Source organism: Asterias amurensis, chromosome 9 (genome assembly GCF_032118995.1).
Source record: "Asterias amurensis chromosome 9, ASM3211899v1".
Classification (NCBI taxonomy): Eukaryota; Metazoa; Echinodermata; class Asteroidea; order Forcipulatida; family Asteriidae; genus Asterias; species Asterias amurensis.
Window position 1 is genome coordinate 22,176,392 of NC_092656.1, and position 19,666 is coordinate 22,196,057.

Consider the following 19,666-nt stretch of genomic DNA (forward strand, 5'->3'; position numbering starts at 1 on the left):
TCTCGCAGGCAGCTACATTGTTTTAAACTAAGTGATAGAAGTTATCAACTTAAAAAACGCAAAACCATAGCAGAAGAATCTTTTATACAATGGTTACATCATACTCACTCATAGAGAGCAAGTCGATTAACTTGAGTTATGGAATTTGGTGGGTTGGGGGGGGGGGGGCGGGGTGGTGAACACTTAGTGTGCTAGCCTGTCACTTCGGCGCCTTGTAACCTGGCACCCTCAAATGAGTGTACATGTAGTTCTTTTTCGACAAATTTGATAGATCCACTCAAAAATAAATTCAATAGGCATCTATCAATATCTTCTTAGATCAGATTTCTATCTGATTAAAGTTTATTGAATAAAAATAAATAATTGTATTTACATACGGACTAATCATACTAATTTCATGTCAATATAACTGATAACCCTAAACTAGCAAACAAATGTTTCGAAATTACAAATAGCAACAGGTAAAGGCAAAACTACAGAAACTAAAAGAATGCAGAAACTACTTTTCCCCCCCAAAATGATGGGGTTGAAGGGTTTTAGGACTGAGGGGTAAAAAAGAGGACCAGTATCAAACTTTGAAACATCGTACATCCGACTTGGCATGTTGACATTGTATGATCAGTCAAACAGGGCCAAATGTCTAAGATTTTAACATGTTATGTTTTAGATTATATAAGTTATACCAAGTTTCCTTAAGGAAGAATTGGTAAAAATTTACATCAAGTATGCATGATTGTATCGACAAACCAAACTACAAGCTATTCAGAGCAGCTTGGTGCTGATTATATAAACAGATGACGTGCTTATGGTCAACTTGTGATGTGACTGGTGCCCCTCCCATTTTTTAAATTTGCTATGCAAAATATTTTCTGCTAAACAGCTTTATGAAATCAGACCCAGGTCAATTATCATAATCTTATCAGCAAAGCATACATAAATATTGGTAATACTAAATTATCTATCTGTGTTGTTACGGCCTCTAAGATGGAGATGAGACCAACTGCCCAAACCACATTCAACGAGACGTATGGAGGGGATATCCGAGGGTCCAGACAGTGGAGGATGTAACAGCCCAGAAGCTGGCTCATACATGCAGCACATGTCCCCTCAACTGTCTTCTTGCTGCCTGGTAAAAAAATATAAAAAATAAAAACACATTAATCCTGAGGTCATTGGTTCAAATCTCGCTCTAGTCAATTTTTTCTTTGTTCAACACCAAATTATTTTCATTTTTAAACACAAACACAAAAATTTCAAAACCGTTTTCGCTGACACAACCAATGCTGCAGCAGAACTCCCCAAACTCTCCCAACATAAAAAACAATTAGGAAACTCAACATACCTGGCCATTTTGTTTTGCCATAAAGAGAGCCAAAAATGGATGCTGCAGTGTCGCCAACTCCCAGTGAGAGAACGCCGCTATACAGCGCCAAAGACGATCCTTAAAACCAAAGCAAAAAATATGGTATGAAGGCCGAGTGGTCTAAAAGATATGGTGGCCCAAGACATGGGTTTGAATCCTGGTCATGCCACTTTGTCCATGAGCAAAGTAATAAACTATACTGTCGACCCTCGTTATAAAGACATTGTTAAACAGCGATCTGCTTATAAAGAGTACATTGCATAGTCCTCAGATCTCATTTCTGATTTGTGTTTCTTTGTTTTGTGGTCCTTTTTTTATAATCAACCGTAAATAAAGAGGTAATTTGACCAGACTGTGCGACCTTGTTCTAAAGCAAGAGTTGACTATAATTGCAGCTCTTCACCCAGAGGTGAACGGGTGCCTGAGAGGGCAGAGACAGTTCAGTGAAGGTGCACTGCATATTGGCAGCCAGGCTATTTAAAAAAAAAAATTACAGGCTTACAAGAAGCTGAATTGGTTTAGGAAATTAAATAAACGGCTCAGTGACTGGGGTAATAATGTTGATGAGCCGTCAGCATCGAAGTTGGCAGATATATCAGTGATATATTACTGTCCAATGTTATTGTTATAAAAGGCAAACATTTTAAGACAAAAATATAGTTCACAGATTTACAAATAACTTACAGGGTTTACAGAAGGTAATGGTGAAAGACTTCTCTTGAAATATTATTCCATGAAATGCTTTACTTTTCGAGAAAAAATTAAAACAATTATCAATTCTCATTGTCGAGAATTACAGATTTATTTTAAACACATTTCATGACACGGCGAAACGATTGAGCCTAAATTTTCACAGCTTTGTTATTTTTTATATCAGTTGTGATACACGAAGTGTGGGCCTTTGGACAATACTGTTTACCGAAAGTGCCCTATGGCTTTAATGTGAAAAATGTAAATTGTTAACTCTGTACCTTGGTGACTATTGCCTACAGTCCCTGTGTAAACCCACACCGGTATTGACATTCCAAGTAGAAGGTAGATATGTGTTAGGATGGCCACACCGCTATCTTGGTCATCCAGAAACACTAAGAAGGCACTGTGTAAACTGCCACCCACTGGCCACACTCTAAACACCCTCAGCATCTGGGGAAAAAGAGAATATCTTTCTACCTTAGCTTTCATACTATAGCACAAAAAGACACGAAATGAAAACAAAAAATGAAATTAAATGAAAATTAAGTGTAAAACTCAAGGTACATTTATTAAAAATCTGTATAGTTTGTCCAACTTGGCCAGGTACACATCATAGAGAGCCTGGACTCTTGTTTTTTTTTTTTTTTTTTGTCATTTTTTGAGCGCTTTGCATCCTTTAGAAAAAAGTTGCTTTTTATGTGTTATTATTATTACTATTATAAATCTTTAAACAGGGTGTTTTGACAAATTTTCACTCAAATTCATTCCCAAACATCTACAACCTCAAACCCTAAAAATTCCACACCCTGGCTTTGCCTAAATTCAGTTATGCTTGGCCAGGGGCAAAAAGTTTAAAAGCTTAAGTTTTTAGTGCTAATACAACTAGTTAATAATAAGGGATTCCATGAACGTGAATTTCTATAAAAAAGAAACACGCACATACCTCCAGCAAAATAAAAATGAAAACGGTACCAGCTGAGGCAAGGTAAAGCAGGTCTACATCATACAGGATACCAGGGACGTATATGCATATGGCAAGGATGTGAAAGTACTTTCTGACAATGGTCGAAGAGGACTGGTGTAACAAGACCACGCCCACTGCACCCATCACCAGAACCGCCCACACACATAAAAGCGCCATCTGAAAAAGATTAAAACGAAATCAATAAGAAACTGTGTATTTTTTTTTAAAGCTTGGTTATCATTCATCAGTAGCCTGGCTGGTAGAGCAGAAAGCACTACCTCCCCAACTTTACAAAGCAATCATGGTAAAGTGTCTCATTGCTTAAGGTCACAAGTGTCAGGACCGGGATTCGAACCCACACTCTGCTGATCAGAATCAGAAACATCAGAGCCTGAATTCAGTGCTCTTAACTGCTTAGCCATGACACGCCATGTATTACGTTTCACCATCAAATTTACTTACTGTAAAAGGACTTGTTACACAGTAGTTCAGACTGTACTTTGATTTAAGACTGTCCTCTCCCCAACCAATCCCATTGAATCTGATGAACTAGTTCTTGCTACGGGGTACTAGAAGTGGAAAGTGAGGAAAGAAACCACTACCCCAAACTTGACCACCGTGCAGTATTCCCTATCTCAGGATATCAACATGTCGGATGGCACTTCCAGAGCTTTAAATGATTGAAATCATACCCTTAGTCTTGTAGCAGTCACAAAATATAATCCCCACAGAAGCGGCTGCTGTCCAAGGAAGTAACCGAGCCATGGCAGCAATATCAGAATTATTGTTGAAGCTACGCACAGGTAGAAATACAAGGATAACTTTACATAAGCCCAATCATCTGCTCTGTAAAAAAACAAAAATTGTCGGAAGTTAACATTTAAGTTTCCAAAGAAAACGGTACTATGATTAAAATTGTCGGCAGGTGTTTACATTCTGTTCCATTATGCTTTACCAAATCACACATAAAGTATTTCAGCTGCTCTACCTTTACAAAACTTCAAGCATAATGCAAGAAAATAGCAGTAACACTAGATCGAAATAAATCAAACTACACTCAACTGTGGTATGTCGTGACCTAGTGGTTAAGAGCACTGGAGCTCTGATATGATCAGCAGAGTGTGGGTTTGAGTCCCGGTCATGACACATGAGTATCCTTAAGCAAGACACTTAATCATGATTGCTTCGTAAAGTTAGAGAGGTAGTGCTTTTTTGATGGAGGATATCAAAGCCTACATTAGTTTGGAATGTAAAGTATGGAAATGTTTCAGTCCGAGAGTAGGTGGCAACGCCCCCTGGAAAAAATTGTTGATTGTAGCCCACTTCTTGAGGTGGCCTTTAGTCCTTGTGTGTCTGGCAACTTGCATAAAAGTGGAACAAGAAAAAAAAAGTGATAACAAAAAAATTGGACTATGCAGCTGCAGGTACTTTTACCTTATTTCAGATTCCCCTGCCACGCCTTTGGGTGTTTGTCCTTCACAAGGTGGGTGATGTTCAGGATGCTTCAGCAACTGGTAAGCCACTGGAATAACTGCAAGACCAATAACTACACAACCTAAGATTAAGACCTAAAAGAAAGGAGCCAAACAGTTTCAGAAAAGTCTAAAAAAAATTCAAAATGTATTCAATTCCTTTCATTATAAGAACATGCTTTTTCATTTTTGGCTTGACGAGTAGTAGCATGGTGTACCCTACCTTCCCCCCTAATTTGTTCTGGAAATTCCAGGAAATATTAGAGGGTTTTAGGGGATAGGGTACATCTGTACATGAGTAAAGAGGAATACAACAAATTAAGCCAAAGTTTTTACAGGTTTGTTATTTCATGTATGTGGTTGATAGTTGATCACACAAGAACATAAACACTGTCTGTGACTACGTGGACAGCTCTACCAATCCTGTCGCTACCTTTAATGCAGCCATTATTTTGTTCCCACTCACCTGTAAGCAGGCAAACAGGTGTGTGATAGGCCTCATCAACGAGGAAGCAGACAGCGCTGTGAGTAAAGTCAACGACTCTGAAACGAATACTGCTTCACCCAAAGTGAAACTCCCCGGCAGGAAATACAGCAACCTTGTAAAGAAGAAATAAACTAGAAGAGAAGACGATCAGATTAGTGGACAAATAATAACCATTCTTCTTTTTGAAGTAACTACATTCTGAGGTGTTCTTTGTGTGTGAATCTTGTATGGGAGGAGTGTTGGCTCTCAAAAGAGCAGATGTTGGGGACTTTAATGCTCAAAGTATGCTCTGCTTGTCGTCGTGAGAAGCTCTGCCCATGAGCCTTTACTCCTCCTCAAAGACAAACCTAATACACTTTTTGAAATGTTAAGATACTGCTTCTTCTCAGAGCCAACACTCCTCTCGTAAGAGACTTACACACGGTTGTACTCGCAAATGCACTATTTATGCCCAGGGACCCCTTACATTGACCACCATAGCTGATGAAATGTGCATGCTTGAAGAGCTATTAAATGTCAGAGAGTCGTGCGCAGCACGTACACATTTCCATTGTTTGTCATCAAAGATGGCAGAGAATGCAAGGGTCTGTAATTACTTCCTAATTAACTAAAAGAGCAAAATCTAATTACCTGTAAGAGACACAGTTACCAGAAAAATACAGATGGTGGCGACATTGTACCTCGGCTGAAAAAGCGCCCATGCCAGAAGACCAACAACAGCAAGAATCCACAAATGATGATGGAAGCGGTACTCTGTGGCCGGTTTCAATTTCAAAAACATACAGCCGAGTAACACCAATGGAGTCAGGACACATACGTAAAGGACTAGTGACTGGAAGAGTACATTGAAATGAGGCGTGTCTTGGTTGGTGGAGGATGACAACGAAGATGATGTTACCATGGGGATCAGAAGGTTGCCTATCAACAAACCAGAGCAGCTGTGTGGTCTGTCAAAGGCAAATATAGAGATTTTAATATTTTGCCCCCAAAAATCAAATGACAACAAGGCCCTATTTCATAGAGCTGAATGCAATGTTAAAAAGAGTTGAAGTGGTAAGTTCAGTGTGTGCCCTGTTGCAATGATAGAACAAACTGAAAATTTCAATTTAATTTGGAAAACCAAATGTTGCCAAGCTAAGTTTACAATTGGACTCTTCCCTCTCACCTGAACTTCATTTCCGATGATTGCTCAAATCCTTTGCTCCTCAAAACCTCTTGGACATACCAACTGAGAATAAAAACTGGAAATTTACAGAAAATGAAATATTACTATTAGAAAGGGCTGAATGCAATCCAATGCATGTTGATATTGCTTAAAAGTCACACAGGAACACTATCTTTGGAAGATGTTCTGCTACAAAATGAAAGCAAAAGAGAAGTATTTTTACCTATTGCTAAAACAGCAATATTCTCCAGTTGTGTTGATACAGGCAGCATTATGGTCACCAGTCCAGCCCCAACTACAACACTCTCCATCCATGCTGGAGTCAAGACTTCAGACTTCGTCATTGCTGTATAAATAACTCATACAATAAGAACACTTATATTTTTATAACATGCCGATATCTGTCAAGTCTTGGTCAATATAACGCTCACGATTCACTAACTGCGCAGAAGCTGGCTCCAACAAAATACTTACTTTTCAAAACAGCATATACAATACAACACAATAATACAAAATCAATATCTGACCTGAAACTATGCCAAATAAACTGTGTCAAATTTCCTATATTATTTAAAAAAAAACATTTTATGGCTCTCAGAATTCAGTGTGACACTTCCCATACGGCAAACTGTTACTGTTTTAGTTGCAGAGTTTACAAACAACTTCTGAGTGACAGCGCCCTCTTTTGAAACATCCTCCTTCAGATGTTCAGCGGTCCCTAGCAGAGAGAGTCAGAGTGTCGTCAGAGGGGGAGGTGTCACCAAAAAGACATCGAGAGAAACCACCAGCTAAAAAATGTTTCACACGTTCAAAATATATGTTATCGCATTCTTTAAAAAGACAACTTACAAATTAAAATAATTTCGACATTATAAGAACGAAAACTTACTGCATTTAGCTAACAAACTCGGTTTTTGTGCGAGTTGTTCATGCTGAACTTTGCTCTGGCGCGCGCCGTGTTGTTTTCTAGATTAGTATGGTAACCATTTCGTCATGTCCGGTCAGTTTGCTTTATCTATGACCGTACACAACTAATCAGTCGTCCAGGTTTCATACTTGATATTCCCCTTCAACCTTTGCATCCGGGTTGATGTTTGTTCTTCAAAGTTGCTGCGCAAAATGTACGTGGGTCCGATCACCATAAAGACTATACTGCACACGAGGTTCAACACAAATTGTAGGCCCCCATTTGAAAACTTGTAAAAAAAGTAATCGTGAGACGTTTTTGTGAGAACATCGTGAGACGTTTTTGTGAGAACGCCATGGGTGTGAGGGTGAGGGAAAAACCTCAGTTGGTGTAGACCCAGTAACTGGGGCGCTGTACTCCTTTTCAACAATTTTTGACTTTATCTGTCGTACTAGTACGACAGATAAAGTCAAAAATTGTTGAAAAGGAGTACAGCGCCCCAGTTACTGGGTCTACAGTTGGTGATGAAAGCAAAAGAGAAGATTACATGGATAGCTCTGCTTGTTGTTGGGTAAGTGATTTGTAATGTTGAAACTGAAATAAATTTTTATGTTGTCTTGTTTTTTAAAATAAAAAGAAGTCGAGGAGCACAGTGTTCAGTACAGTGAGTTGAAGCATGGTAATGGTTGAAAGTATGCACTCAACAACAGTACCGTCCAGGACCAAGGTACCAGTGTGTGAATGTGGGAATGTGTGGTGGTGTGGTGTGGGCGTGGCTGACCAAGCTCAAGGATTCAGAGCTAGGCCACTCAAGCTGAGTAATAATAATATATCAACAAGCATGAAATTTCTGCATCCGGCCACCTATTTTTTAAAGGGATTTATCTGAATTTGATGTTTTTAATTGTTTAACTTTACGTGTATATTAATGTTGGTGTTGCTGTTGGACTTTAAGTTTAAAATATATTTGGTTTTTTTTATATATAAATAATACGTATAGTTATAATTTACTTCTAGAAACAAGGCTCCCCCGAGAGCTGGGAGCCTTATAGTTTCTAGAAGTAGTTATAATTAAGATAAATATATTTAATATTTCCTTTTTTTAAATATGTTTTTTTTGCCATATAGCCTATATGGCCCTATACAATAGGCTATAGTCTTGCCTTTGATTTGAGTTGTGGAATTGGTGTTTTTGTACCTGCAGGAAGAAAGTGTTACTGTGTTAATTGTGATTAAAAAGGAAAACTCCCAAAATTCCAAAAATGAAACTCTCCCTCTCGCCATCTCATGCGAAAAGCAAAGGAACTACATTGTACAGACTGAGCAGCTGATTGAAACCTCAAAATGTTGTTTTGCGATGATTTCGAAAAGTTGTTGTATAGTTCAAAGTGCGTGAGACTGCTGGCTCTCAGATACTGCTAGAACTACATGTATGAGGTTCGTTCCGCTATTGTCCGATAGCAGAACAAACCTCATAGTTCTAGGAGTAGCCCCCAGACTGCTCGTGAATTGATGAGACCATAGTTGTCAGAGCATGCAGTAGTCTCACGAGGGCCAACTCTCGCAACATTATTTGTCCACAAATCTAGTAGATACTTCAGGCATTCTATTTACCTGACAGTGACACTCTGTTTTTTTTTCTTACAATTTACAGGGTGTTAATTTATGGCTCACACTCGATTTTATTGAACCTGTGTAAGGTAGATGGCAAGATTCCATTCCAGTCAACCTCAGTTGTGGTCATGATTGAAGCAGTAAAGGTAAATTAGACTCTTGAGACTTTTTTTTAGGGCATGCGGCCAAAACCATAATTTTTGTTTTTTTTTAGTTTACTTGAGTAAGAAATTGTTGAATTATTACCAAACTAGAGGCAAATAATACTTTCATCAATGCATGTCTAGCATTATATGGAAACTCAATGGCGTTTGTTTGCCAACCAATTAAATGTGCAGTATGTATGCTTAAATTTAGCATCGATTTCATGGGCAAGTCTAATTCGCCATGTTTAGCCAAGTGTTTACTAAACATGTGTCTATCGGTTAAAACTATTCTTTATTCTTATGAAAAAAAGTTAGTCCTGTCGTTGATGATGTACTTTGGAGCTACTCACCAGCCTCCTTCACCAATGGTGAATCAACGGAGCAAGGATCATCAAAGTTGGACTTGGGTTAACAGTCTCCTCTATGCAATGCCAGCTGTGCTGTATGGAATCAACAACAACATCATCGTCCATGTCCCCGATCATATGGACCCTGCAAGTTCTCAGGTATGGCAGGCAGCAGACCTATATATGCTTTGTTTTTTAAAGGGCAAGGGCACCAAGGGGGCATAGAGGCAATCGTCATTGTTGCCTCCTTGAAGTATCAGGCCTGGGCAGGAAAGGAAAAGGACTGTAGTAGATTCCTTATTTACATGTAGGCCCTGAGGTAAGACAATTACTTACAACTCTCACAGGCCTAGAATTCCATCTTCAAGTGCACAAGGCCATTCTAATTTTACAAAGGGCACATCCATTGGAAAGTCTCTGAAACTTTTGAGGGGGCACTAAGGCCAAATACAAGGGCAATGAAGGCTGTGGCCTTCATGTAATTCCAAGCCTGCTCTCAGCGGATAATAGGTCTTCCTCTGACCTATGGCTGCAATGTTGATACTTTGAACGCTATTTTGAATGATGCATCCTAATTTAATTTTCTTTGGAATGGGGTATGTGGGGAACACACAATCTACTTTCGGTTCCACCCCTTCCTGGGCTCATAAGATCATTGATTATGTCCTCCTAACTCAATCCTGGGATGTTCTACTCTGGGTTTAATGTCCAAAATGACAGCGCTTTTAAATGTTTCACTAATCCCTCTTTGCATTCTGCTGCTTAATTACAGGTCCTCGGTAACATGAAGATCGTCACTACGGCAGTTTTTTATCGGTTAATATTCAAGAAGAAGTTTGCTTGGAGACAGTGGTTTGCAGTTAGTTTATTAGTGTTTGCAGGAATGTGGTGAGTTTGGCTACAATTGCTAAAAAGAAATATCAAGTAAAAAAATAAAATAAAGGAAACTGATTGGGTAAACTTTTAATAATTTTGGGTTGAACAAAGCAAAATTTGTGCAAAGAAAGACAGATTTATATAGAATTGAACTTTCCTTAACCTGTTGAATGAAGATACTTGTGATTTCTTAAGTTTTTTTCCTCATGAAAGTTTGTACACGTATGAAATGACTTGAAATGCCTATCAAAGCCTACTCCACATTTAGGTCAGCCCTTGCTTGTACTCAATAAAAAGTTCCCACTATTTTCCAAGGGTCAAATATTATGTCTGAACCTTGTGGAATGATTTTCTAGAAATAAAGGAAAAACCTATTGATCTGATAATATCACCCGTCAGGTGCATTGTTTAAATTTACATTGAAATTGGACAGGCACAGGTCCTTTTGAAATGCGCCTTACGCTCATAAATGTTCTGTTTTGTATCTCCAGCTACAGTGGTGCAGAAGTTCAACAATCTTCTACTGGTTCCCATAACACAAGGGAGGTCTTTGTTACCTTTACCGGTATCCTGCTAATGGCGGTGTACTGTGTGGTATCGGGAGCGGCAGGCATCACGACTGAGTTTATACTCAAATGGCATTCACAGGTATGTTTGTGGATTATATGTTTTTTCAAACCATTGTAAAAGTCTACAATCATTCATTTGAGCGTTATCGAAAGGTTCAAGCCATAAAAATGCTTGTGAGCAATGAACAAAAACTGTAAAAATATCTGTTGCTCTTTATTTTGAAATGTATCTGACACCTGCAGACACTAGAGAGTGATAAAAGACACTCCCTCCCAAACATAAATTCTCGTCATAAGATTGTTAACAAAACTGTGCTCGGACTATGAGCCAGAAATGAGTGGTCAGATTTGTATCGTTAAATAAAATATTACCATTAAAATTTGGTAAGAAGCACTGCAGCTGTTGATAGTATAAAATTTGTTCAGAAGGGATTCCCTTTGAAGAAAATTGTTGTTTTGATAATTCAGTGTAATTTCAGGCCTGGTTTGTAGTCTCCAACCCCTCCCTCCCCGTCATACTCTTTTTACGACCCTGAAATTGTTGGAACTTTTCGATCGTCCCCTAGCCATTGCTATTTATATTTATTTTTTATTTCACTATACAATATTTACCTTATTTACCTTCGACTTTTCTTTCAGTCCTCACTGCATCTTCAAAATCTGCACTTGTATCTGTATGGTGTTACGTTTAACCTAGTGGCGTTTTACTATTCAACATGGGGCTCCAGTGACGTGAGGTTTTTCGATGGCTATTCAACTTGGACTTTCGTTATTATCATCTCCCAGGTAGGCCTGGCAGAGTTTGCCCATCACTTTTTCATCCTGTATGTCCTCAATATAGTTCGCTTTTACCCTTACACTGATGTGGCTTAAGAACTTTCTACTTGTGACTTTCCCGAGTTCTTGCATTATGAAAAAAAAACCAGTGCATTGATACAGGCGGTACAAACAAACAATACAATACGGTACCCGCTGCCAAAACATAGGATTCGAACTGCCTCTAGCTGCCGGGCAACCTCGGTAGTCTAGTTGGTAAGACACTGCTCTAGAATTGCAAGGGTCGTGGGTTCGAATCCCACCCGAGTAACATGCCTGTGATATTTTTTCACAGGACTCGGGAAGTACTGAGTATACAGTACTAGCACACATCGGTGTATGGGTAAAAACCAAAATTAATATTCTTTATCCCCGATGCAAATTTAACATCTATTATATCGTTGCGGTACCCGCTGCCAAAACATAGGATTCGAACTGCCTCTAGCTGCCGGGCAACCTCGGTAGTCTAGTTGGTAAGACACTGCTCTAGAATTGCAAGGGTCGTGGGTTCGAATCCCACCCGAGTAACATGCCTGTGATATTTTTTCACAGGACTCGGGAAGTACTGAGTATACAGTACTAGCACACATCGGTGTATGGGTAAAAACCAAAATTAATAAACAATACTTGTAAGCAAAATAATATATGGCATGATAAAAAAGAAGTTTTTTATTGTTTTCTCTATTTTCAGGCAGTGATTGGCCTGATCATGTCTGTCATAATGAAACATGGCAGTAACATTCTGCGTCTTTTCGTCATCTCCTGCGCTATGGTGGTCAACACGGTCCTCTCCAAGCTTGTTTTCTCGTTGCAACCAGGCATAGATTTCTGGCTGGCTTTTGTTCTGGTGCTCCTTGCCTTGTATTTGTATTATAACCAAAAGAGCTAATGGTCATTGACCCATAGGAGTTACATGTACTTTAAATTATGTGTAAAACCCTTCATCTATTTTATCATAGCGGTCCTTTTGGGCCTTCAAGCTCGTGTAGAATTATGGACTCGAATGCAGTTACTGCACCATCCGGCATTTTTTAGTTAAAATAAAATCTTTTTTTATAAGTCCGGGAAAAATAACTGCAGTCAAGTTATATTATGCATTCAAAGTTTACTAATTGGTCCAGTATATTGCTATTCGGGGTTAAAAATAACGACTGGCAGCCATCAATAAGTTTAGACCCTTTGTTTTGGAGGATTATTTCCATTTATTGGACCTGACCCCATAAACTTTTACCAAACACTCGTTCGTTACTCTGGTTTCACAAAATTCAAAGCACATCAGAGTGCACAAAATACCAGAAAAAAAACGTTGTTTTGTTTTAAAACAAAGCTAAAAAGGAAAACAGTGCTCATTTTTATAAAGTGTTTACAGTTTTTGTGTTGTTTGTCTAATGTAGCAAACACATTTTCTGCTTATCTTCCCCCAAAGATGTTTAAATTATGTTTTTTTTATTAAAGAGTTATGGTTTTGGTTAAAACCATGTCTTGTAGACGGTTTTTGGCAGGAAGATAAAATTGTAAACAAATTCAAAGGGTTCATTTATTAGTGTTAGAAAGAATTACACCATGAAAAGGCATAGATCCTTGAAGATTTAGAAAAACTGGAAAAAAGAAGACTGGTGTATATTAAAACTAAAAAAACAATCCCAACTCATTTACCTCCTGCACTTAAAGTTCTTAAAAAGACTTTGTTATTGATAGTTTTGTCTACCAAATTATGTACTATTAATGTAATGTTAAAATATTATTTATTGATTTTCTTTTTAATAAACAAGCCTTCCATAAGGAAATTTCTGTGCTGGCCAGATGTATGTTATTTTTGTAAAACTCAACCCTTTTTTTGAAGATAGTTCCGAGCACATCAACACAAGAACTTCTGGTTTATAAACACAACAATATTTATGCTCGTGGGGAGGAATTTTTTTTCTAACTGGAAGTTCATTTCCGAAAGGCTAATTAAATTGTAAGAACTTGGAATTTCTCTCCAATGTTGAAGGGCAAAATAAAAGTAGCTAGTTGTGTTGGGGGGGGGGGGGGGGGTTAGACAATATTTGGAGCATAACCTATGTTTCTTTCCGAGGACAGCGCCACCAAGTGTTACAAGCCCGGGATTCTCATGTTCCCTTTGACACACGCTCATCCACACAGCATGCGAAGTACATGTAAATGTACCGTGCATGTACATCCATCCGATTCCACGTGTGCGTGCGTAAAAACTTGTTGACCATCTGCAGCTCCAGTTCGCCAACAAAATCAAAAAACAAAAAATGGATTGGGTGTTGCTTTTGTCCAGAGTTACTATTTGTGTAACAATAGCCAGCAACTTTGGAGGAATGTAAGTTTAAAACAATTGAAATGAGGCTTGTTTTTTGTAAACTTTTATTTTTAAAATATAATAAATTATAAAAGGTCTGATTTTATTTTCTCAAATAATTATTGTTTATAAAATTAAGCTCCCAGTTTCAACATGGAGGTTTTCAATGACTGTTAAAAGAAAGATAACATTGGGTTGGGGTTTCGGAGCTGAGGTTCTAGTTCTGCAACTTCTGGTTTGGGCCGGTGGGTAAACTGAGATTATGGTCCCCTACTTATTTAAAGAAGAGTTGCAATTTAATTTGAAATAAATTTAATTTGATAATGATAAATGTCAACATTTGTAATGAGCATGCAATGCTGATGCAAGGAAGAGCCGAATTTTTTTACGACCTCACCACCAATTTCTGCCCTAGAAAAGCAACATTCATATGGCATTCTACCAAAATCAGGTTGAGTTGAGGAGGAAAAGTTTCTGTATTCTGCCATTTTCATTTCGAAATAAAATGTGAAATAGAATATTATTTATTCCTTTTTTTAAAAATTTGTGAAAAAGCGGTGGCAGCTAAGATACGAAAAGTTTCCTTTAGTTTTCACAACAACCTCTTGACTGTATTCAGAATACAAAATACTATGTTTAAAATGCTTTGTTCCTTCGTTTTAAATTTCGTAATACAGGCCCGTCTTCATGGACATCATCCGTAAAGGAAGTACCCATTCTGTGCCTTTTTTACCTTTTTTGGCAGGCTTTGTAAGGTAAAATTATTTGTTTTGTCTGAATTTAAACCCCTTGAAAACGATATTTCAACATATTATATGTTCCTTTTTCTATGTTCCAAATTTTGTTTCACGTAAAAACGAAACTTGGTGAGCGTCTAACTAAAGTTTCCCATAAACTTTAAGATTTGCCCTTTTGCAAAATGAAAATTGCCTCGCCCTCTTTTCTAACAAATTATGAAGAACTGCCAAATTTAATGAAATATCATTTGTAATCGTAGTAAAGAATGATTGTTCTCAGGGCTGGAATTTCAACCTTGAAAAGGGGAGGTCATTTTTATTTTGCAAAGGGCACTTCCATTAAAAAAAACTAAGAGTCAATGGAAAACTTTTGAAAGGGGCACTGAAGCCAAGACCAGGGGCAACAGGAGCCATGGCAGGTTTGGGATTTGACTTTTACTTGTGAGCGATAATTTTGGCTTTAGCGGTTCTTGTGATATTGAGGTTTTCTTTTTACTCTTATTCTCAGTAATACAGGTGGCATATGCTATGCAATGATGAGGGCTGATAGCGTTCTGCTGACTGTAAGCGGTGTTGGAATCACCATGAGTACTATCTACGTCTCGCTCTTTCTCTTTTTTAGTAGTGAAGTGGTACGTTTTATTTTGGTTTTTTTACCGGTCTAATTCTTGCATAGCTAGAAAATATGATAGAAAAGGTGATGGCAACACTTGAACTTGCCATTGCCATCTACTCCTGGGGCTGAAATAGAGTTACCCCTTCAGAGTCCGTAAGGATATAGGCATGGGTATCATCCACCACTAGGAGCTGGTAGAGCAGAATGTACTACCTTCCTTAACTATCATGAAGCAATTATGGTTATAAGTGCCTTGCTCAAGGGCACAAGTGTCATGATTGGGATTCGAACCCACACTCTGCTGCTGACAACACCAGAGATTGGGTCAAGTGAACTAGACTGCTCGCAGCCACAACACGCCACGTTCATATGGTAGGCCTAGGTAGGTGGTGGGATTATGCCTAAGTTGATGATACAGCAGTCAGTTAAGTGTAGTGGTGTCTTGCCTCGCTTCCACCTCTGGGACCCCCGTTTGAATCCCTACAGGGGCACTGTGTGCGTGGGTTTTCCCTGGGAAAATTCCCTGGGGTTTCCTCCCACATCTAAAACTTAAATTTCTTAATTGTCTTTTCTCTTTTCGTTTGGCTCTAATAAGAGCAATGAGAATCCAGACCCAGAAATGTTTCATTATTTTGGTAGTAATCTTTGTTCTTTTTCACCCTTGTGATTGTAGGGGAAAACCTCCCGCCAGCTGATGATTTCAGGTGGCGCCATTTTCAGTTTCTACTTTTATCTGACAGGGTTCGTCCGTGAGCCATCTTCCGTTGAGGCACAACTCGGCCTCGTTGTCGGTGTCCTTATAACTGGCATGAATCTTGCTCCCATAGCTAGTGTGGTAAGTCTCTATACAATGGATGTGACACATAAAAAGGCCTGAATTTTTTTTTTCTTTGAGAGGGCAAGCCCATTTTCATGTTGCACAGGGCATATTCATCGAAACATCTTGAAGGATGTGGGAAACCTTTGAAGGGGGACCAAGGCCATGACCAGGGGCAACAGCATTCATGGCCTCTGTGTACTTTCAGGCCTGAAGAAAAAAACAATTAATATTTTGCTTTTAATCCCATTACAGTCAGCTTTTGTAATAAATAGCACTGTTATAATTAAAGAGGTTCTGCTTGTAGAGGCCTAACAAGTACATTCTGAAGTCTGATCTCATTTTTTCTTTGTGTTTCTTTGTTTGGCTGTCCTCTTATACGACAACCTTCCTGTCTTGGCATGAAATTTTGTTTTGAAGTTTAGCAATTATTTTGTAGTATTATTTTTGTTGTTGCTTTCTTATGTTTGCTTGCATGCTTTTTGTTTTGTGATGTTGTCTGTATCCAACAGGGCGACATGCTTAAGAGGCAGTCAAGCGAGGGCCTGTCATTTTCCATCGCCACTGCAATTTTTGTTACGTCCTGTTTATGGGTGCTGTACGGTATAGCAGTCGATGACCTTGTGCTTACTGTGAGTTCAGTTGCATTGCACCCTCCACAGCCCTTTTCACACTAGTTTCACCAGATAGAACCCCAGGAAATTCCTGGGGATTTTTACCACCAGAGATGCCAACCCTCCCTGACTCTGCAGAAAGTTCCCTGAAAATAAACCAATCTTTCCATTTTCTGATGAACAAATTTGAAAACCTCCCTTTATGGAATTGTTATCCCCTATTATATTGGATGTAATTTTAAATATCTCCCTTCTTGTGGTACAAAAATCTCTCAGAATGTTGGATTCAAATATTGGCAGCTTTGTAACACTACTGCCTAACAATGTGGTCATTTCGCACTTGATGCAATTTTCTTGAGGAAAAAAATATTCAGTATGACTATGACTATCTTTACTTTCACACAAGCAGAGGTAACTAGTTACCAGAATGTGTATATTTCCCAAGAGTTTGCTTGGGTGATAATGCCCACTAAATATTCTTTAGGATTTCCATGGATTTTTGTCTGGTGTGAGACACATTGCATTGCATTTTTAAAATGATGGGGGAAGTTTGATAAAATTTCAAGGGGATGGGTAAGCCTGGCTTTTATGTCAAAAGTTAAGGTAAAATTTTACACGATCAAAAGCAGATAAGCCTTGAATTTTTGTCTAAATAGTCTGAGGAATACAAATTGAAGTCGTAACTTGTGACCAAGCACGTCATTGTACCAGACAATATTGAAATCTAACACGCAAATGGCTAATTGATTTTAAACAACCAAGACAGTTTTACTTTTAACAAACCTGGATTATTTCTTTCCATATGCAGCTGCCAAGTTTGTCTGGAGTCTTCTCGGGGCTGGTTCAGTACTACATGCTGTGGTTCTATCCATCAAAGGCAAAGAGGGTTAAAGCTGAATAAGTGGACGATTCTTGGCGGTTGCGGGTTTACACCCTCACAGCTTATACCACCTTGGACTGGAGCCTTTTCATGTGGATTGGGTTTTCTTTCAGTCTTATTTGCTGATTGCGTGTTTTTTTACCCCAGTCTGGGTTTTCCATACCCCACTCTGGGTTTTTCCCTCCCATGTTTATAACTGAGATTTCCACCAACTTCCTCATCGCCATCTGTAGGGCCCAATTTCATAAAGCTATTAAGCAGAAAATACTGCTCGACAAATTTCTTTGCTAAGCAAAAATCGAGTTGGGCACCGGTCGCAACAATGCAAACTTCATGTAATGGGCTGGTAGCCTGATTCTGCTAAGCAATACTATTCTGTGTTTAGCAAAATACAGGCTTTATGAAACTGGGCCCTGGTCATTATCGGTATATCGGTGTTTGATTTCTCAGGTTTTTTCCCCCTGATTGCCGGACCTTCTCAAAGTCACCTTGAGCCTTTAAATTGATTTGAAAGAAGTGAAGCAGTCACAAAAGGGAGATCGAAACAGTCCTCATTCGGTCCAAAACCTATAGTTTTACATTATTTTATGGTGATTCACAGAGTTTTTCAACTCTTTTGATTTCAAATTGAATTGTGGGAACATCTAGGAGGTTTCAGGTTTAGAAAAAGAGGGGAACGGTGTAAAGCCATTTGTCAAAACTCATACCTGGGCCCAATTTTATAGAGTTGCTTAAGAAGAAGAAAATGTTGCTTAAAATATTTCTGCTAAACAACAATATGCACATGGACATTTACTTCTCTTACTGGCCAGTTATTTCCTTCCTGCAGGAGTCATGGCTCCCTTGCTAGGATACACCTTGTGCAATAAACCCTCATCACAGGTGTTCACTCACTCCTGGGTTAAGAGGAGCAATCAGGGTCAGATGTCTTTTTAAAAATATGCACAAGTGTCACTTAAACAGGATTTGAACCCAGGCCAACCCAGTCATTAGAGTTAAAGTCTATCTTTAAGTGATTATTAGTCGATCATGTTTCAATTCTGATGTTTTGTTGTTATTTATCCAGCACTGTGTGTGATCGAGGAATGAAATAACTGAATAGTCAATTTTTCATTTCTGATTTCCAAGTTGGTACACTTTAATTCTCTATTTTAGAATTACAGTGGGTTTTTTAGTTGGAGTGAAAGATTTACAAATGAAGTATTATATTTAATTTTATAAAAACAAAATTAAGCAAAGCTAGGGATAATGCCAAATAATATATGCACTGCTTTTAAGTTTCATTTATGCAATTGGACTTGATGAACTAGTCATTAACTTTGAATTAAAGTTGAAAGTAAATTTAATGTTTGACTCATTAGATACTCTGTCTTAAATTGGTTATCGGGCTGTCTGAGATAGCTGCAATGTAACTAGCATACATTATATACAGTAATATTTGTGCACCATTATAGTACTCAAAGTTATTTATGTCTTTGTCCCCTTTTCAATACAATACCTCAACTGCCCAGAACTATAAGGTCATTAGTGCAAGTTGTAAGGGTTTGATAAATTCCTTTTGCATATTTTGGAGCTCCTGGTAGTTGGGGTGTATTGAACAAAAGTGGTCTTCAAAGTAACTGTTTTGCAAAAAGATTCATAAATTTTCTATGCAGAACGTACATTTGTTGATTCGGATCAATTTGTTTTCTTCAAATTGATATGCATTTTTCATTTAATGACCTTTTGATCATTACAAATATGAAATTGCCATTAGTGACCTTACAGTTCTGAGCAGACAACCTGTGCATTATTAATACTGCCTCAAATATCATGCACCATCACAAGCAGTAGGTTTAAATTGCTGCCAATAGCCTCATTAATAATAATAAATATCTTGTATAACTCTTATTGTTTTGTACACAATTTTAAACAAAAGATCTATTTTTACTGAACAAATGACTCACTGCAAATAGTTTGCTTAGCTGATTATTAAATAATAATCTTTTTTATGAAATTCAGGGTTTAGTCTACACTAATAAGTATGTATACTAATTGTTTTTATTTAAAATGCTAACACCTTTTCAATCAGCTTTCAACATTTGATATGTATTCCTTGGTTGTTTTTAATGTTATGCAAGCAGTGTATAATAAAGGTTATGCCTGATACCAATTTGTAAAATTAATGGTTAATATATTTTCTAATAATAATAATAAAATGTAATAATGTTAATTGAATTTGTCACAATAAAAGTTCATTATTTTTTAAAGAATGATAAGCACTAGGTTACTG

General features: G+C 38.0%; 3 protein-coding genes across 7 annotated transcripts; 2 read left to right on the forward strand and 1 right to left on the reverse strand.

The window, feature by feature from the left end:
* Nucleotides 1-422: 422 nt before the first annotated feature.
* LOC139942154 (uncharacterized) lies at nucleotides 423-7,114 on the reverse strand. Of its 3 annotated transcripts, none has more exons than XM_071938885.1 (11): nucleotides 7,034-7,114; nucleotides 6,368-6,490; nucleotides 6,145-6,220; nucleotides 5,610-5,926; nucleotides 4,959-5,110; nucleotides 4,455-4,588; nucleotides 3,713-3,866; nucleotides 3,000-3,197; nucleotides 2,335-2,506; nucleotides 1,343-1,441; nucleotides 423-1,126 (listed from the first exon to the last, which is right to left on the reverse strand). In XM_071938885.1, exons 2-11 carry the CDS (start codon nucleotides 6,486-6,488, stop codon nucleotides 909-911), a joined length of 1,641 nt encoding a protein of 546 aa, XP_071794986.1. In that variant the 5' UTR covers nucleotides 6,489-6,490; nucleotides 7,034-7,114; the 3' UTR covers nucleotides 423-908. The 3 variants fall into 3 exon arrangements, with proteins under 3 accessions (XP_071794986.1, XP_071794987.1, XP_071794988.1); XM_071938886.1 differs by having other exon boundaries at nucleotides 6,368-6,502; nucleotides 7,034-7,095; XM_071938887.1 differs by lacking the exon at nucleotides 7,034-7,114 and adding an exon at nucleotides 6,672-6,769.
* Nucleotides 7,115-7,318: 204 nt separating this feature from the next.
* On the forward strand, nucleotides 7,319-13,198 carry LOC139942155 (probable UDP-sugar transporter protein SLC35A4). 3 transcript variants are annotated; one of them, XM_071938888.1, is made up of 8 exons: nucleotides 7,359-7,433; nucleotides 7,567-7,622; nucleotides 8,706-8,811; nucleotides 9,123-9,317; nucleotides 9,931-10,046; nucleotides 10,526-10,682; nucleotides 11,243-11,389; nucleotides 12,111-13,196. In XM_071938888.1, exons 1-8 carry the CDS (start codon nucleotides 7,407-7,409, stop codon nucleotides 12,306-12,308), a joined length of 1,002 nt encoding a protein of 333 aa, XP_071794989.1. In that variant the 5' UTR covers nucleotides 7,359-7,406; the 3' UTR covers nucleotides 12,309-13,196. The 3 variants fall into 3 exon arrangements, with proteins under 3 accessions (XP_071794990.1, XP_071794989.1, XP_071794991.1); XM_071938889.1 differs by lacking the exon at nucleotides 7,567-7,622 and having other exon boundaries at nucleotides 7,319-7,418; nucleotides 8,756-8,811; nucleotides 12,111-13,198; XM_071938890.1 differs by lacking the exon at nucleotides 7,359-7,433 and having other exon boundaries at nucleotides 7,604-7,622; nucleotides 8,756-8,811; nucleotides 12,111-13,198.
* A 416-nt stretch (nucleotides 13,199-13,614) lies between these two features.
* LOC139941602 (sugar transporter SWEET1-like) lies at nucleotides 13,615-19,599 on the forward strand. The gene is made up of 6 exons (XM_071938176.1): nucleotides 13,615-13,751; nucleotides 14,408-14,485; nucleotides 14,976-15,099; nucleotides 15,757-15,918; nucleotides 16,413-16,532; nucleotides 17,323-19,599. Exons 1-6 carry the CDS (start codon nucleotides 13,684-13,686, stop codon nucleotides 17,413-17,415), a joined length of 645 nt encoding a protein of 214 aa, XP_071794277.1. The 5' UTR covers nucleotides 13,615-13,683; the 3' UTR covers nucleotides 17,416-19,599.
* Nucleotides 19,600-19,666: the final 67 nt, after the last annotated feature.